Raw genomic sequence first — 18,607 nt, 5'->3', positions numbered from 1 at the left:
AGTCTCATGGAATAGGTGGGTTTATTTGGTGTGCTCTGGGAGCAGCCCTAGCAAGTTTTTTGCCATTGTCTAATTACCCAAAGGTAGCTGAGTATAACCCATGGTCTAAGAATACAAGTCCCGTACTGTATGACAGATATGTTTTTAACCAAAGATGTGAAAAAAGCTTAATTAAGTTTTTATTGTGCTTACCAGATTGACTGTGTGTTGGGTAACTTTTGTATTTCTCTGTCGTATACAGTTGTGCAAGCATGTACCTTTTCTTTTTGCTACTTTAAATTAATCTGGTCAACTGACATTTCTACTGCACAGAAAGAATAAATGCTGTCTATAAGGTGTTTGATATGATTAAAGAGGGCATTGAGTGGACTACCCACCTTTTCAAGTACTGCAATGCAAGATCTGCAGCAGAAGGCTTAGATGGCTCTTCTTTTTTTTCCTCAGCAAGACCTTCTTTCTCCTTCTTAAGCTTTTTTTCCTCCTTCTTGCGCTCCTTTTTGAGCTTTCTTTCCAGAACCCTGCGCTCCTCTGGAGTAAGGTCCTCTATGTCCAAATTGTTCTGACCTTCCTCCTGTAATGGAATGGCACGTGTTAATCATAACCATCAAGATGTTAAGACTCACTACACAACAAGCTATTCTTATTAGAATGTCAGTTCTTGTTTGTTGAACAATTCTATCACCAAAGATTTTGATAAATAAGGGCCTAAGGCTCTACTGCTCATATGCTTAACAAAATTAGACGCTCGAAAAAAAAAAAAAAAAAAAATTAGATGCTCGCAGAAGAATTTCTCACTTATTAAATATTAAGTTGTCTGGCATTTTTAGGGAGTTGGGTACCAGTTATGACCAACCCCTTAGCTACATGGAATATTACTGTTTGTATTTATTTCCTTCAAGCACTCCTGTTTCCTGCAAAGGAATAAACCATTAAATGTACAAATCAAAGCAGCCAAACAATCATATCTAATTGGCTGATGTCTGGAAAGGTCCAGCTCATGTGCATACTGGGCTTTGTGCTTTGAGCAAAGAAAAGCCTAATTTATTTACCAGTGCTATTGTATTGGTGGGAGCTTTTAAAATAAGACATAGTGTATTCATATAAAAATAATAAATAAGTAACGTAAATGTCATGGCTGAAGGTTACTTCACAGAATACAAAGAGTGCTTTAGGCTGTTTTGGTAAGAAAAGAGATCCACTGGGGAAATAACTTATGCACAGTATATATGCATTGATAGAAATAGCTATAAGTCTTTTAAACCACAGCAAATACATAAATAAAACAATATATAAAAAAAGAATTCAAGGGTTGGAGGCTGCGGCCTTTGCCAAGTCTAATCGTCTCCCGCCTACCTATATCCTTATTTAGAATATTTGGAATAAGGCTAAACAAATCCACAAGCATACTAGCGTCATCCGCTACAGCCCCATATGGAATAACGACAATTACCCTGAACGCCTGGCAAAAGTGAAACAAGCCCAGAGGTGGCACAAGTTTGGTATAACCCATCATCCGCATTATATTATTTAGGATGGATCTCTCTGTTCTTTTGAGGAACTAAGTGCAAAATTTTCTCTGCCAATGTCCATGTCTTTTTACTATATTCAGCTCTAACATGCTATAAGGGCTCCGGGCCCATCAATGAAGTGGAATCTATCCCCAATGCCAGTGTTTAACATCATGGCAGACACAGTCTCCACTAGGGGCTTTAGTTCCTGGTGCTATGCAATGCTGTTAAGTGAATTTTTTTAAAACCTTTCCCATGGACTGCAGAAGGGAGGTGGGAGATGGACCTTATCTCATCTGTAGAAGATCAGTGGGAGGAAGCTCTTCAGGCAGTACCCTAATGTTTCCTTAATGTGAGATGTATGTGATTTAATGCAAATTAGAATGCACAAGCCACCTAACTTGTTCTGCTTTCTGAATGTCTGCAACTTCCTATCTGCTTCAGTCAGATTCAAACTTCCAAAATAGATAAGCAGATCTTGCATTTTCAGTACTGGGTATGTAGACAAAGCTCCTATGCATCCCTATGTTTATTACACAATCTGACTGGAGTGCAACTATATTAGTATTTTTCCTACTATTAATATCATCATAAACAGCATTATTATCAATATAGAAAGGCAACTACATTTTTAAAGACCAAGCTATACAGATCTCTTGCAGGTTTTAGGCCTGATTCCCACCTATACATTTTTAGTGCTTTTTGGATTTTGCAGATTTGCACTACAGAGTGTGTTCCATAGGGAAACCATGGACTGTAGTGCAAATCTGCAAAATGTAAAAAGCACTAAAAATGCATAGGTGTGAATCAGGCCTTCGCATCTTGCCACATGATTCTGTATTATAGTGGTTAGCACTTCCACCTAGCAGCTCTAGTGCCATCAGTTTCCCAACAACAGCACCACATGCCTAGAGTTTGCACATGCTCCCTGTGCCTGTGTTTTTCCTCTAAGTACTCCGGTTTCTTCCCACACTCCAAAGGCATGCTGGTAGGCTAATGGACTCCTGTCTGAAATGGCCATAGTATGGGCTTGATTTACTAAGTGCAAATCCACTTTGCACTGAAAATGCACTTGGGATTGCAGTCGCTTTAGATCTGAGGGGAAGATCTCAAATGAGGAGAAGCTCTGCTGATTTTAACATTCAATCATGTACTAGCAAAAATGCATTTTTTTATTTTCCTTGCATGTCCCCCTAAAATCTACAGCGACTACACTTCCAAGTGCACTTGCAGTGCAAAGTGGATTTGCCTTTAGTAAATAAACCCCTATGTGTATGTACAAATGTGAGTTAGGGACCTTAGATTGTAATCTCCTTGAGGACTGAGGTGAACTTACAATACTGTGTATATATCAAGCCTCGTACACACGGCCGAGGAACTCGACGTGCCAAACACATCGAGTTCCTCGGCCAGTTCAGCACTGAAGCCGCCGAGGAGCTCGGCGGGACGAGAGCTCCCATAGAACAACGAGGAAATAGAGAACATGTTCTCTATTTCCTCGCCGAGCTCCTCGTCGGCTTCCTCGGCCGAAAGTGTACACACGGCCAGTTTCCTCGGCAGAATTCAGCCAGAAACTCGGTCGGAAGCTGAATTCTGCCGAGGAAACTGGTCGTGTGTACGAGGCCTAAGTGTTGAGTAAGTTGTCAGCACTATATAAATACCTGTAATAAATGAATAAATAAATAATACATCTACCTCTTATGCTCCAATGTGTTTTATAAAGACTGTAGATCATTCTGAGAGAGGGTGGTGCTCGAAAACCAGGGAACACGTGGCCTACCTATCCTGAGGGTCAGATTCAGAATCATGTAGGCTTACAATATATTACTGATTAAATATAGGAAGTTAATTATAGGCAAAAATAAGCTTGTAAGTTGAATGGCAAGATGGAAAAATTTGAGCAAGTACTCTGCATCAATTTAAATAAACGTGTTCAGGTGTGATTCCAATTCTTCTATATACTTTCCAAAGAGTTAAACCTGCCAGTTCTACAACAAATTTGATCCAGAAAAACCTGGTCCCATTAAACGAATTTTACACTTTTCACATTTCACATTTCAAATATGTAAACACGTTCCTTAACAAATTAATTCCGCCCACTGAGTATGGGTCATTGCAAGTGGCGTGAGGCTTTAACAAAGTATTTAAGCACGGCAGACATGCTACACAATAATTAAGAGACAAAGGTGTGGGTCTATCTCATTTTATTTTACGATTTCCACACAGGGTGTGATTCATTAATCTGTCACTGTCAAGGTTGCCACAAATTCATTTTGGACTCAGGGCAGGAATGTCATACAGTTGAATATATTATTACATACTAAGCTTTCCTAATTTAGCTTTGACGTGGGTGTATATAAGTGGTAGGTGGATGGTATAATGATGCTGACAAGAGCTGTAAGAGTAAAACGTTGAGTAAGAGTTTTACCACTTATGAGTTCAGGACACTCTATGACATACATTATTTTACTTTTTATATACAAGCCTATCCCCTTGACACAATTATTCAGCCCAGATCAGCTTTAGATCCACAGGCCTGACAGGGGCATAGCAATCCAACCAGTTTCATGCTGAAACACTTTGTCGGGACCGCTGAAGTCATGCCTCAAGAACAAAGTAAAACTGGTTTAGGACTGAAACACAGTAACGGTTTCAGACTGATAAACGTGAAAGCTGGCATACTTTGGCTATTGCTTAAAGCGGGAGTTCCGCGGGAAAATGTTTTTTTTTTTTTTTAAGACGTTTTTGTAACGCTGATGGTACAACGAAAATTGTACTCACCAGTCTCCTACTCGCAGCCGCTACCAAGACGATTTCCCCCAAAAGAATATCTTATAAAAATCGATGATGGACATTGCCATCTTAACTGCGGGCACTCTGAAGCCCTCCTGTAGCCCTTCCGGGATGTGGTGAATGCTGTCCCAGCATTCACCGCTGCTAGGACAACGGCCGGCAGCGTCCTGAAAAGGACACTCCCTGCTGTGACTAGCAGACAAGTTACTAGTCACGTGACCCGCGAGATATCACGGGATTTCGAACACAGCGCGTCTCCTGGGATTGTCAGGACTAACTCCCAGGAGACAGCGCTGATGGGGGATTTTGAAAACCACGCCCACTCCCGCGGGGAAAAGTGAGTGACAGCTCACTTAAGGCCCTCGTTCAAAGGTAAGGAGGTAGATTAAAAAAACAAAAAAAACAAATACAGACCATACTATGGCAGCTGGTTTTAAACAGGAAAAGTTGACAATTAGGGTGAACCTCCGCTTTAAGTGTAGGACTTTTACTTTTAACAAATAAAATTTGATAGGATTATGAAGTGTACAAATAAATGGAATTCTGGGCTAAGGGCTCATTCACACGGGCAGAAATAATGCTTTGCTTAGATGCGTAAAAAGATAGTTTGTACGCATCTAAATGCAGCACTATAGTAATCAATGAGGCCATACACACAGCTGAGAATATAGGCAAAAATGTGTGACGTGTTTAGCTGTGCAGAAAAAACGTAGAACACCCTGTTTCCAGGGCCGCACAGATCTGCAGATTGTACACATGCACAGTCATAAAGACGACTAAACGCCTAACCATTCATATGAATGAAAGAAGAATTGCACACAATTGACCTGACACATGTACGCTATACTCCATGGAACCTTCTATGTTTTTGATGCCTGTTAACCCGTCTTGTTTGTAAGTACACTACAATAAATTGTGTGTTGCTTTCACCTACAGGCTTCACTATTGTGCTTCCTCTCTGCATTTTTTTGGTTTTCCTTTTGCTGATGAACGCAATATATACCTTTGGATCCTTATGAGTTTTGAATGCTTCCTTATCCTTGGTGTGTTTCGTGGATTATTACTTTCCGAGTGGCGGTGCGACTGCCATTGATCCCTGCATTATTTAATTCTACATGCCTATAATGATGTCCTTCTGGTAAGAAGTTTGAGTGCACAGGGTGTGGTGTCTTTCTATATCTGTACACTGAAATCTCGGTGGAGGTTCTTCGTTTTCAACACTTTGAAGATTGTACTTTACTCATTTGGACACTGTTTTATTTCATTAATAATTTTTGTAGCGCTGAACTTTTAAACTTTACACATATAAATTATGTATGCATCGAAACCTAAGTATTTTAGATGCCTATTTTATGCAGGATCTTCTGCTAGCTCTGCCGGCAAGAATCTGTGTTCCATTCAGAAAATATGTATATGGCCGTGTGAATGAGGCTTTACTGAGAACTTGTATGTATACAGAAAAAATCATCAAGATTCCAAAAACAACACTTGTGCATCTATCTACAAAATGAAAAAATGTAAGCTGGATGATTTAAACCATAAGGACACCATCATAAAGCCCATCTTTGGTCAAACATTATTTCCACCAGGCTTCTCTTCAGGAAATGAGACCTGTAAACCAGTGCTGCAGACTGGGCCCACACTGACCAGTCCCATTGTGGCAACTACACTACAGTCTTCTTCAGCCTAAAAGAACCCTGAGGATGGACTGCCAATGGGGAGGGTCCATGTCCCCCAGACAGCAGTGTGGGTACCTGAGGACGGCCCTTTTCCTCTGCAGTCCGGAAAATAGAAGACTCAGGACCGATACCTTAGAGTGATTGTAAAGTCTCAAGGTTTTTTTTCATGTTTGACGATACTTATCATTTACAGCTTTGTGGTGCATTAATTGGAGTTACATTTTCTCAGTCATTAGTAAATCTTTACATGAGATCTGTACATCATCCCTGGCCAGTCAATAAAGACAGTCTCTGGACCCAAAAGAAGATTGGGTGAAGATGGCACTGATGCAGAAACAAGGAGATGTTGCACTGCTGGAGGAAATACATTTTGGAAGTAAATCTGCAACAATGTACAAATATGCTGTGCATACTTCCATAATATTGAAAAGAATCCTGGGGGCGGGGCCCCAAACTTATTTAGTTCCGATTAGGGTAGCTTATTCTGATGCCACCCACTAGACAACATTGTGCAAACTGCTGTCAGGGTAAGCATGTGCTGGGAAAGACACAGAGACCGACTTCCTTCTGAAAATGCAGGTTGTCTAATCTGAGTCATTGACCCAGAAAAAAACGCTGTGGGTCAGTGGCTCAGAAAGTATTAGGGCCTGTTCACACTATGTGCAGTGACCTATGTTTTTCTTTAACTGGAAATGTAGTTGTAGGTCACCACTACAGCACATAGCAAACAATTGTCTTCCATGTGTCCCATTTACACTACAACTTTGGTGTGATGTGCGGTGCAATGCAGTGCAGAAAAATGTGGCATGTCTGCAATTCTACGCACTGCACTGGATGACACCACAAATCACTACACAGCATTGCTGCAGTGACATGAATGGTCACTATGGAGTTCATTTACTAAAACTTGAGAGTACAAAGTCTGGTGCAGCTCTGCCTAGAAACCAATCAGCTTCCAGGGTATATTGTGAAAGCTTAAAGGGGGTGTAAACCCTCATGTTTTTTCACCTTATTGCATCCTATGCATTAAGGTGAAAAAACACCTGCCTGTGAACAGCCCCTGAGCCCTGTATTACTGTCGGCGGAGATGCGCTTGTCCTCTCTCCACGGGGTCCCTGCTCTTGATTGAATAGATTGATAGCAGCTCCCGCTGCTGCCAATCCAATCAAATGACGCAAGTGCCAGGAGGAGCCATCGGGGGACCCCAGAAAATGAGCTGCACAGTGGAGGTAAGTATGACATGTTTGTTATTTAAAAAAAAAAACGAACCCTTACAATCACTTCAATTGAACAAGTTAAAAGCTGATCAATAGAAGTTAAAAGCTACCATGCACAGCTGCAACAAATTTTGCACTCTCCAGTTTTAGTACATCAACCCTAAAGTGACTCTATAAATTAAGTTGAAATAAAAAACAAGCAGTAAAATGTAGGTAGAGAGCAAATGATTTGTCAACACCTATTGTATCTACCGGTAATCTACCTGCATCCGATTTTTACCCTTTATTTAATAATTATGCCTTCCTTGGTAGAGGCTAGGGATGTCCCGATACGATACTAGTATCGGTACCGATACCGAGCATTTCCCGAGTACTTGTACTCGGCTGAAATGCTCCAATGCTGGGCAGTCAGGTATTGGGTGGTGGGGGGAGTTACAAGTCTCCCCCGTGCTGTCTTCTCCCCCCATGCTGTCTTCTCCCCCCATGCTGTCTTGTCCCCCTCCGTGCCGCTCTCCCCCGTGCTGTCTTGTCCCCCTCCGTGCTGCTCTCCCCTCTGCTGTCTTGTCCTCCTCCGTGCCGCTCTCCCCCGTGCTGTTTTGTCCCACTGTCCCCCGTGCCGCCTTCTCCCCCCTCCATGCTGCTCTCCCCCCGTGCTGCCTTGTCCCCCTCCGTGCCGCTCTCCCCCCATGCTATCTTGTCCCCCTCCGTGCCGCTGTCCCCCGTGCCGTCTTCTCCCCCCTCCGTGCTGCTCTCCCCCCTCAATTTGTCAGGATGGAGAACGGAGGTAGGAGCCGCTAAACCCGACTCCTACCTTTTCAGAATGAACAGAGTCATTGACCTGTGTTTACGATGCTTCAGTTTATGAATAGAGAGAAGCTTCTCTCTATTAATTTCAGCTGAGGCTGCAGAGAAAGGGACTGGGGAATCTGTGTCCTTAGTCCCTTTCTCTGTCTTAAAAGGGAGATGTCAGAGGTCTGTTGAGACCCCTGATATCTCACCAAAGCCCCCCCAACAGGGCTATTAAAAAAAAAAAATTGCAATAAATAATTAAAAAAAATAAAATGTAAATAATAATAAAAATAAAACAAAAAAAATAAAAACACACTGACAATCCACTGCCCCTCCCCCCCACGCCACTATCACATGACATTAAAAAAAAAAGTATTGGTATCGGCGAGTACTTGAAAAAAAGTATCGGTACTTGTACTCGGTCTCAAAAAAGTGGTATCGGGACAACCCTAGTAGAGGCAGAGCTTTGCTTCCAGGCAGAAAAGGAAAACTGAATTTTCTGCACTCAAGAGGAAAGTGCGGCTGTATACAGTTACCAATCTTCAATTGATTCGACTTCCGTACAGGCTATGCTGCCACTCATTTCAGGCTGGGGAAACCTAAATGTGAATTTCTAAATGATAAGGAACAGAGGGCACACCAGCCTAACGCATTACCCTTGCAACAATTTATTGTCAAAATAAATATGGGTGTACACTCACAAACAATGACATGAATCAAGCGTAATACAGCCCAAGAGTTGCACCCCCCAGCCTGGTCTGCTATACAAGTCTCAAACGTGCGATGAAAGTACAAAAAGATTGATGTGTTTCGAGGGGTATCCCCTCATCCTCAGAGCTCTCAGGAAGGATTCCAGACAAAGGATACATTTTCAGTGTACTGCTTAGGCACAATTACCTATTCTAAATGTTCTCTAAAACATAACAAATCTTTACTTTTAGAGTTCAGCTTCAATTTATAGCTGTTGGACCAGCCTGACAGGTAGAAGGCTAGCATTTAAAAAAAAAGGAATGTTCAGCCATGATACCCTCAATGTTTTTGTATTACAGGTTCCCTTTAATCACGTTTAGCATGTGTTATGCCTTGCGTTCCAAGGCCTAAATTACACAGAGCTGGAAACATATACAACTCTTAAAATGTTTTTGTATATACAACACACTTGTATATACATTGGACAATCTAAGTAATTCTATATCACAGATTTAGGAGGTAGAGAGCAGCTGTTACAGTTTAAGACAGAAATACACCCAAAAAACATATTATTTGTTAAAGTCTTGACTGCAATGATTAATGAGATGTTGTCTAATTAGAGTTCAGTTCTCGGTGTACACCAGGAAAAAAAAACACTCATATTTCACGTTAGCAAAAGAAGGGTAGAGAATAAATAACGCAGTATAAGCAAGTCAGTCGTTTGAAGTAAGAAGGGAAGAAAAAAAAAAACGTGTTTCTTGTAGATATAATGTAAACAACGCAGCTGAGAGTGTAGAGGAGGTCGTAGATAAATTACTTTGGAATGACTTATAGGTAAACATCACACTCAGACAATAACAATGACATCCTGAGTGGTGGAATTAAATGGCAGCCATTCTTCTGGGTTGATGCAACAGGCCTATCGATACTCTAAAGAGGAATTGATTGAAAACACTTCAGGGTTGGGACAACATTCTGAGAAACCGTTTCATATTTGTGTGGAGTCAACCTTTACATCAAAGTAGTCGTAAAGGTTTTGAATAGAGTAGAGTGGGATTAAAACACCCGTCAGGTGTTATTGCTGTCTGTGCCCCCGTCAGGGAGATTCCCCCTCTCTATTTGTCCCATTTACTGTAATCACCAACAGCGAAAGTATGGGAAAATCCCACATTTTGTGCTGTCACAAGAAGACAACTTACAGTGGGTATCTGGGACTACCCGCTTGTGCAGCAGGGGACATCTGTGTCTTTTCCTCCACCACTGATAGGTTGGACAGATTGACGTTGGTGTGATGCGCTACTGACCCGCCCACTCCCCCTTGAAGTGGAGTTCCACCCAAAAATTGAACTTCCGCTTTTCGGAATCCACCGGTGTCACATTTGCCACCTTTTGGGGGAGGGGGAGCAGATACCCGTCTAAGCCAGGTATTTTCTCCTACTTCCGGGCATAGATAGCCGCAGATATCTATGCCATGTCCGGCCCCCCCCCCCTCTCACCGCTGTCTTGTGGGAGACACACAGGTCCCACAAGACAGCAGGGACCAGTGAGAACACGCAGTTGGGAACCAGGAAGCAAAGGCTTCTCTTCCCGATTCCTTTACCGAAGATGGCAGCGCCTCCATCCGAGAGATAAGGGACAGATCGGCTTTGGTTGCCGACATTGCGGGCGCCCTGGACAGGTAATTGTCCATATTTTAAAAGTCAGCAGCTCCAGTATTTGAAGCTGCTGACTTTAAAAAGAAAAAAAAATTGGTGGAACTCCTCTTTAAGAAATGAAAACCCTAAATATAGTTGGGCAACTGAACTCCTGACACTGTGGTCATTCCCATACCGGTGCGGCTGGTCGAGATTTTGGTGTGCTCATGTGTTCATCATACCTCTGGTAAACCCTGCACTGTTTTATTGGAATGTATACTGTATATTTATATACTAAATAAGGCACTCTGAGTTGTAAACTGGGTATTTAGGATTTACGGTACCAAAAAACCTTACTTATTAATTTTTTTGGCCAGTTTGTCAATATGGGTTAACTAATGTATTTGTGTATATGCTGGCAAGAATCATCTTCTATAATATTTCTTTAGTACAACTTTGCAGATGCATCCTATTCGTTTATATTTTATGGAACAGTTCTGTACTTTACACCCATTACTTAGCTGGTCTGCACTGTAACAGTATGTAGGATATACACGAGTATGCGATTTTTGCTTTTTCGGTTTTCTTTCTGTATTCTTGAGTTGGAGGTTAGGACAATAGTAACATGTCACATTATTTAAATGTGTACATTTTAGCGATGGAATCAGTATTTAATTAAGTTTACTATGTTGCAGCATTCCTTTATGCATATGTACAACCCTTGGGTCCCTGCGTGTATTCCTACTTTCATGCACCTGCCTGGGAGTTCTCTGGGTCACCAGGCTGGAAATAATTTTTAGCTGTACTTGGCTGATAAGTACCCAGTTATCTCATGTATATCTCTCTGCATATATGTGATATACAACAAGTTTGATCATGGTTATCATGTATTTATATACTTTATAGATATGAGCATTCTCCTGCCCCTAATGAAAACCGGTTTGAAACTTCTTGGGCAACTTTCATGGACATAATCATACAAGATATGTGTTCTTTTCATGTAATGGAGAGCTTCTACATCAGAAATGAGGGATTCCTCTGTTAGAACAGCCAGCATGTACAGTGCCTTGCGAAAGTATTCTGCCCCCTTGAACTTTGCGACCTTTTGCCACATTTCAGGCTTCAAACATAAAGATATAAAACAGTAATTTTTTTTTGAAGAATCAACAACAAGTGGGACACAATCATGAAGTGGAACGAAATTTATTGGATATTTCAAACTTTTTTAACAAATAAAAAACTGAAAAATTGGGCGTGCAAAATTATTCAGCCCCCTTAATTTAATACTTTGTAGCGCCACCTTTTGCGGCGATTACAGCTGTAAGTCGCTTGGGGTATGTCTCTATCAGTTTTGCACATCGAGAGACTGACATTTTTACCCATTCCTCCTTGCAAAACAGCTCAAGCTCAGTGAGGTTGGATGGAGAGCGTTTGTGAACAGCAGTTTTCAGTTCTTTCCACAGATTCTCGATTGGATTCAGGTCTGGACTTTGACTTGGCCATTCTAACACCTGGATATGTTTATTTGTGAACCATTCCATTGTAGATTTTGCTTAATGTTTTGGATCATTGTCTTGTTGGAAGACAAATCTCCGTCCCAGTCTCAGGTCTTTTGCAGACTCCATCAGGTTTTCTTCCAGAATGGTCCTGTATTTGGCTCCATCCATCTTCCCATCAATTTTAACCATCTTCCCTGTCCCTGCTGAAGAAAAGAAGGCCCAAACCATGATGCTGCCACCACCATGTTTGACAGTGGGGATGGTGTGTTCAGGGTGATGAGCTGTGTTGCTTTTACGCCAAACATAACGTTTTGCATTGTTGCCAAAAAGTTAGATTTTGGTTTTATCTGACCAGAGCACCTTCTTCCACATGTTTGGTGTGTCTCCCAGGTGGCTTGTGGCAAACTTTAAACAACACTTTTTATGGATATCTTTAAGAAATGGCTTTCTTCTTGCCACTCTTCCATAAAGGCCAGATTTGTGCAGTATACGACTGATTGTTGTCCTATGGACAGAGTCTCCCACCTCAGCTGTAGAGCTCTGCAGTTCATCCAGAGTGATCATGGGACTCTTGGCTGCATCTCTGATCAGTCTTCTGGTTGTATGAGCTGAAAGTTTAGAGGGACGGCCAGGTCTTCGTAGATTTGCAGTGGTCTGATACTCCTTCCATTTCAATATTATCGCTTGCACAGTGCTCCTTGGGATGTTTAAAGCTTGGGAAATCTTTTTGTATCCAAATCCAGCTTTAAACTTCTCCACAACAGTATCTCGGACCTGCCTGGTGTGTTCCTTGTTCTTCATAATGCTCTCTGCGCTTTAAACGGACCTCTGAGACTATCACAGTGCAGGTGCATTGATACAGAGACTTGATTACACAAAGGTGGATTATATTTATCATCATTAGTCATTTAGGTCAACATTGGATCATTCAGAGATCCTCACTAAACTTCTGGAGAGAGTTTGCTGCACTGAAAGTAAAGGGGCTGAATAATTTTGCAAGCCCAATTTTTCAGTTTTTTTTTTTTTTTTAAAGTTTGAAATATCCAATACATTTCGTTGCACTTCATGATTGTGTCCCACTTGTTGTTGATTCTTCAAAAAAAAAAATAATACAGTTTTATATCTTTATGTTTGAAGCCTGAAATGTGGCAAAAGGTCGCAAAGTTCAAGGGGGCCGAATACTTTCGCAAGGCACTGTATATTAGTGTTTATATTTTTGTAACAATACTTTTTTTATGTGACATATGGGTTGTCACTGGAATAAGAGTATAGGGGAAATCTTCCAGTGGGGACATCAGATCCCTCCATGCTGTTAGACAAAGGCATAATGAGCTAGTATGCAGGTTTAGGAGATATCCAGGGTAGCTACAGGTAAGCCTTATTATAGGCCTTTCTGTAGTAAAAAGTGGTCTGTAAGGTTTTACAACCAGTCTAATTGACATGTCCTTGAAAGATGTAAAGTAACAAACTGGGTCAGTGCAAATCTTGAAGATGTAGCATAGAGATAACGGTACTTAATCTACGTATATCAAAAGTAGGTTGCTGTTAAATCAGCACTTCTAGGAGACCTTGGACAAAACGTGAAAAGAGGGTAAAATGTAAAGCCTCACACACAATGGATGTTTTTTTTCTGCTGCTTCTAGGGATGATTGACATCTTTTTTCTCTGTCTCTAAACACCCCTGCATGTTAGCTATGTGTCCATGCACACATAGTGGCAGAAATAAAAAAAACACAGCCAATGAGTCGAGGAGCAGGTATGCTTAGCGCTTGAGCGTTAATTCTTTTTAATGGTCAAAATAAGTTATTATTATTATCATGGGCAATGAAATGAATGAACGCCCAAGCTCCTAAATGCATTATATGAGTTTAAAAGCATCAAGCGTTTTTTCTGCAAAACTGCTGCCAAGAGGAAAGTCTAGGAAAGTTATCAAAACGTGTGTGTGTGCATGAGGCTAGGGTATTTTAAGTTCTGCTCCTAGGATTAGCTTGGAAAAGTGTGTGCGCACAGTATAAAGAAGCAGCAATCCAGCATCTGGTGTATGTTATGATCCAAACATTTAAAGTGATCCTGTCAACCCTTTATAAACGTCCAGACTAATATTTGCAGGGACAACTAGATGCCTGATATTACCACTGTTGATCAGAAAAGATTACACTGCATGATTGGTTTCAGTATGTCAGTAATGGTTTGACTTTGGGACTAAGCCTTGCCCACCTGACTTCCCCCTTTAAATAAGAATGTATTGGCGGTCCATAAAGGTGTGCCCAAAGGAAAGGAAGACAACAGGTAGATGGGGCTTGACTTTGATATTAGGGAAAGTGAAAACAGTTTCAGGGGGGCACACAAAGGATGGATTTCTGGCTAATAAAGAAACTTGTAAAGGAGATAAGGGAAACCTTGTAATGCCTGCCCATACACAGGATATTTAAAACTTAAACTATAAAATGTCTGACAGGTAGGGTGACCACGTGTCCCGGATTGCCCGGGACAGTCCCGCATTTTGCAGGTCTGTCCCGGCCACCTTCGTTCCAGGACAATACAGTGTCCCATGAATAAGTCAGGTTTTATGACGAAACATGTCGGGGGCGTGGCTATAATATGACCTCTTGACCACCTACCAACGTGAGAGGCCAGTGCAGTGTCTTGCTTGCGCTAGTGACCAGCGCCTGTTCGTTTTTTGCTTCACGCCATTTTCTGGGGGCTATCAACTTAAAGTGTGGATCGAGTGCCGTGAGTTACCTGGATTTTCTTTCCTTGGTCCGCCGTGACCGTAGTTTGCCAGCTGCACAATATTGAGGAGATTTCTGCTGTGTTTATTCACGTTTTTACCTTTTTGGCATTGTGTGAGTGCATAATTTGCAGTGTTTTATGTGGTGTGTTATTAAACTGGTTTTACGTTTTACATTTTACATTATCACACTATGTTATACTTTCTTCATTATTTATGAGGATCTTATTCACTACTTGATTGAGAATGGAAGCTCGCCCTATGGTTTGAACCAATTATTACACGCTATTGTGCCGAAGCACGAGAGTGTTAGGCTGTTCGTTCTGGTGAGTGGCCATTTCTATTGGTGAAGGAATCACTTTATCTCACATCGGGTGTGGTGGAAGAATTTTTTGAATTAATTTACTTTAACCAGTTCCCGACCCCCGCATGTACATATACGTCCACAATATGGCACGTACAGGCACATGGGCGTACACGTACGTCCTCGCCTATTAGCGGGTGGGGGGTCCGATCGGGACCCCCCCCGCTACATGCGGAGGTCGGGTCCGCTCGGGGAGCGATCCGGGACCACGGCGCGGCTATTTGTTTATAGACGCTCCGTCGCGATCGCTCCCCGGAGCTGAAGAACGGGGAGAGCCGTATGTAAACACGGCTTCCCCGTCCTTCACTATGGCGGCGCATCGATCGCGTCATTCCCTTTATAGGGAAGACACGATCGATGACGTCATTCCTACAGCCACACCCCCCTACAGTTGTAAACACATACTAGGTGCACCCTAACTCCTACAGCGCCACCTGTGGTTAACTCCCAAACTGCAACTGTCATTTTCACAATAAAGAATGCAATTTAAATGCATTTTTTGCTGTGAAAATGACAATGGTCTCAAAAATGTGTCAAAATTGTCCGAAGTGTCCGCCATAATGTCGCAGTCACGAAAAAAATTGCTGATCGCCGCCATTAGTAGTAAAAAAAAAAAAATTTATAAAAATGCAATAAAACTATCCCCTATTTTGTAAACACTATAAATTTTGCGCAAACCAATCGATAAACGCTTATTGCGATTTTTTTTACTAAAAATAGGTAGAAGAATACGTATCGGCCTAAACTGAGGAAAAAAAATGTTTTTATATATGTTTTTGGGGGATATTTATTACAGCAAAAAGTAAAAAATATTGCATTTTTTTCAAAATTGTCGCTCTATTTTTGTTTATAGCGCAAAAACTAAAAACCGCAGATGTGATCAAATACCACCAAAAGAAAGCTCTATTTGTGGGGGGAAAAAGGACGCCAATTTTGTTTGGGAGCCACGTCGCACGACCGCGCAATTGTCTGTTAAAGCGACGCAGTCCCGAACTGTAAAAACACCTTGGGTCTTTAGGCTGCATATTGGTCCGGGGCTTAACTGGCTAAAGACCTTACACCTTGAAAGAGAGAAAGAAGTTTTACCTCCTATTACTTTTCCATGAACTTTTATTTTGCCTATGAACACTTTCAATCACGGGTTTGAATCATTTGGACTTTTACATTATTATATTGTGTTTGTTTATTTATTCACTGTGTGGCTCATACACACATGAGTGCTGTTTATATATAATTTACGGTTTAATTTAATATTTAAACACGTTATATATACTTTGTCAAATACAGTGTCCCGGAATGAAACTGACACAGCCACCCCCAGGCCAAACTGATGCCCCCAAAAAAGGCTGCCACATCACTGCTTTACTCACTGACAGTACTTGTCCTGGTGGGGAATGCCTGGAGGAGCACAATCCCCGCCCCCCTGCTTGTGATTGGAGAAATCATAAATTCCACCTTTTGTGTCCAATCACTGTGCTGTGATTCATTACAGCACAAGCTGATTTTTGGGAATGGGGGTGTCCCTGAATGGTAGTTTAAAAATGTGGTCACCCTACTGACAGGTTCACTTAAAAGACACCTGTAGGGAGAGATATATGCAGACTGCCAATGCTGACCTTCTGAGTTCCTTGACTATCATAGCCACCCAATGACTTCAATAGATTCTAGATTACTAACCAGAACAAATCTGCAGATCAGGAGTTCTGTCTTTTCTTGCTGAACATTCTGGGTCTCTGACACGAGATCAGAATAGCAACTGGGCTATCTGCATTTTCAGGAGGTGAACATCAATGGTAGTCTTTCTAGCAGCACAGGTTTCATTTGCAGGTGTCCCGACTGTAGATGTTAAAATGCAAGGAAGTATGCCCCTTGTTTCGCTCCTTACAAATATTCGCCATGTACAAAAGATCTTATAGCACTAGTAAGTTTCCCTCATGTTAAGTAAATGAGTTTGCCTTGTGTTTCCCCCTCAAACTCTGTGTGACCTTCCACATGTCTTCCGTAACAGAGCTTTGCTGAAAATCTTGGCGGTACACGACCAGTAAAACGCATTACCAGAAAAGGAGGATTTAAATGCACACGTGCATACTGTAATGTAACTTGGGAATGGGATATATACGAACAATGGCTGTGACCTCATATATGTTGTATGCATGTCTTAAAACAAAGCCATAAGTGTGAAAACTGGCTCTCCAGCCAGCATTTAATGAGCGGCAACAGCCAATCAGAGACCCCCACAGGCTGAATTTGATAGAGCAAGGAACCGAGATCTGCTTCCAAAAGACCCAAGTTTCGTCTCTCACAGCAGAGCTCTGTGCTGTATTTGAAAGCTGGTTGCTCACCAAGAGAATGGGCAGGACAGTGAATCTGTTATTTTGGAAGTTGTCCCAGATTTGTTCGCTTTCCCTTGGTTAAAGAAAAAAACGATTTAATACTCTAGTTATTGCAAAATGTGGGATGGAGATTTTATTAGGTATTTAAATTATTAAGAAAATGGGAATATGACCTTTTATTCAAGCCGCAACGGTGAAAAAAGGGATGCTGGGGAAAGAAACAACACAATGTACTGTGCCTGACCTAGTCCTGACTCAGTTTATTGGCAGTGAGTTGTCTATGGATGCTAACAGCCAGTGACACATTTAAACTTGAAGAAAGATGATGATGTTCTAAGTTGTTTTTCCATGAATTCTATTCCTCTTTCAGACACTGACAAGTTTACAAGGATTTAGAAAGCTTTATGGCAAAATGTAATGATTTAAAGAAAAACTATTTTAATGAAGGTCTCAATCATACAATAAAATGTAGCAGTGAAGCTGACTACAGGGAAAATTGTGGACTGGTTATACCTTTTATCCGGTTGAGGAAAGTGTAAAAACAGTGCTGGACCCGTAGGGTTATATCACTGGTATTGCCATTGATGTTGGTGTAAATGATCTGGTTCCCAGCCAGGCCGCTTCTACACCCTGGAAGATCTCCGCAGTCACCTTGGCTTGTAGTGTATAAAAAAAAGAGCTGAAGTGCCAAACCACTGCTAAAAGTCAGGGGGGCAATCCAAAAAGTACCCATTGCATTTCAGAGGTCCAAGTGCACCCCCTTATAAGGGCTAGAAAAACATAAAAGTGTATGTAAACCTCAGACATGAAATATTAACAAAACAGATCCTTCTATAGTGTGTACTTGTCTCAATTAAGAGCACAAATAGGTAGATTCACACACATTGGCCTAAATTTAGGGCGGCCTAGCCTAGCCTTTTTAGGCTACACCGCCGTAAATTAATTAGGCTAGTAGTGATTCACAATCTACTTACCTGCTAATCTACGGCGGTGTAGCCTAAAACGAGCGGGCGTAAGGGCGCCCAATTCAAATGACTTGGAGGGGGGCGTGTTGTATGGAAATGAGGCTTGACCTCACGTTTTTTGACACTGCGCATGCGCCGGGCGACTACATTTCCCAGTGCGCATTGCGGCTAAGTAGGCCGTACGGGCCTATTGATTTCGACGCGGACGTAAAATACGTAACTCCCGATTCGCGGACGACTTACGCAAACGACGTAAAAAAATTCGTACCTCGCGGCGGGAACGGCGGCCATACTTTAACATTGTTATTCCACCTCATAGGTGGAATAACTTAAGGCCGCCTAAGGCCTTACGGAAACAACGTTAATCGACTGCGGCGGGCTCGCGTTCGTTCGGGAATCGTCGTA

The 18,607-nt window shown here is 41.8% G+C and overlaps 1 protein-coding gene across 3 annotated transcripts in view; it reads right to left on the bottom strand.

Annotated features, from left to right (window-relative positions):
* C6H7orf50 (chromosome 6 C7orf50 homolog) overlaps window positions 1-18,607 on the bottom strand; it is a 430,899-nt gene that overhangs the window by 45,152 nt on the left and 367,140 nt on the right. For all 3 annotated transcript variants that reach the window (XM_040356745.1, XM_040356747.1, XM_040356746.1), the window contains one exon: window positions 378-571. In XM_040356745.1, the coding sequence (XP_040212679.1) occupies window positions 378-571 (194 nt within the window). The remainder of the gene's footprint in view (window positions 1-377; window positions 572-18,607) is intronic.

Source organism: Rana temporaria, chromosome 6 (genome assembly GCF_905171775.1).
Source record: "Rana temporaria chromosome 6, aRanTem1.1, whole genome shotgun sequence".
Lineage (NCBI taxonomy): Eukaryota > Metazoa > Chordata > Amphibia > Anura > Ranidae > Rana > Rana temporaria.
The sequence above is the reverse complement of the archived record's forward strand: the minus strand, read 5'-3'. Positions and strand labels throughout refer to the sequence as shown.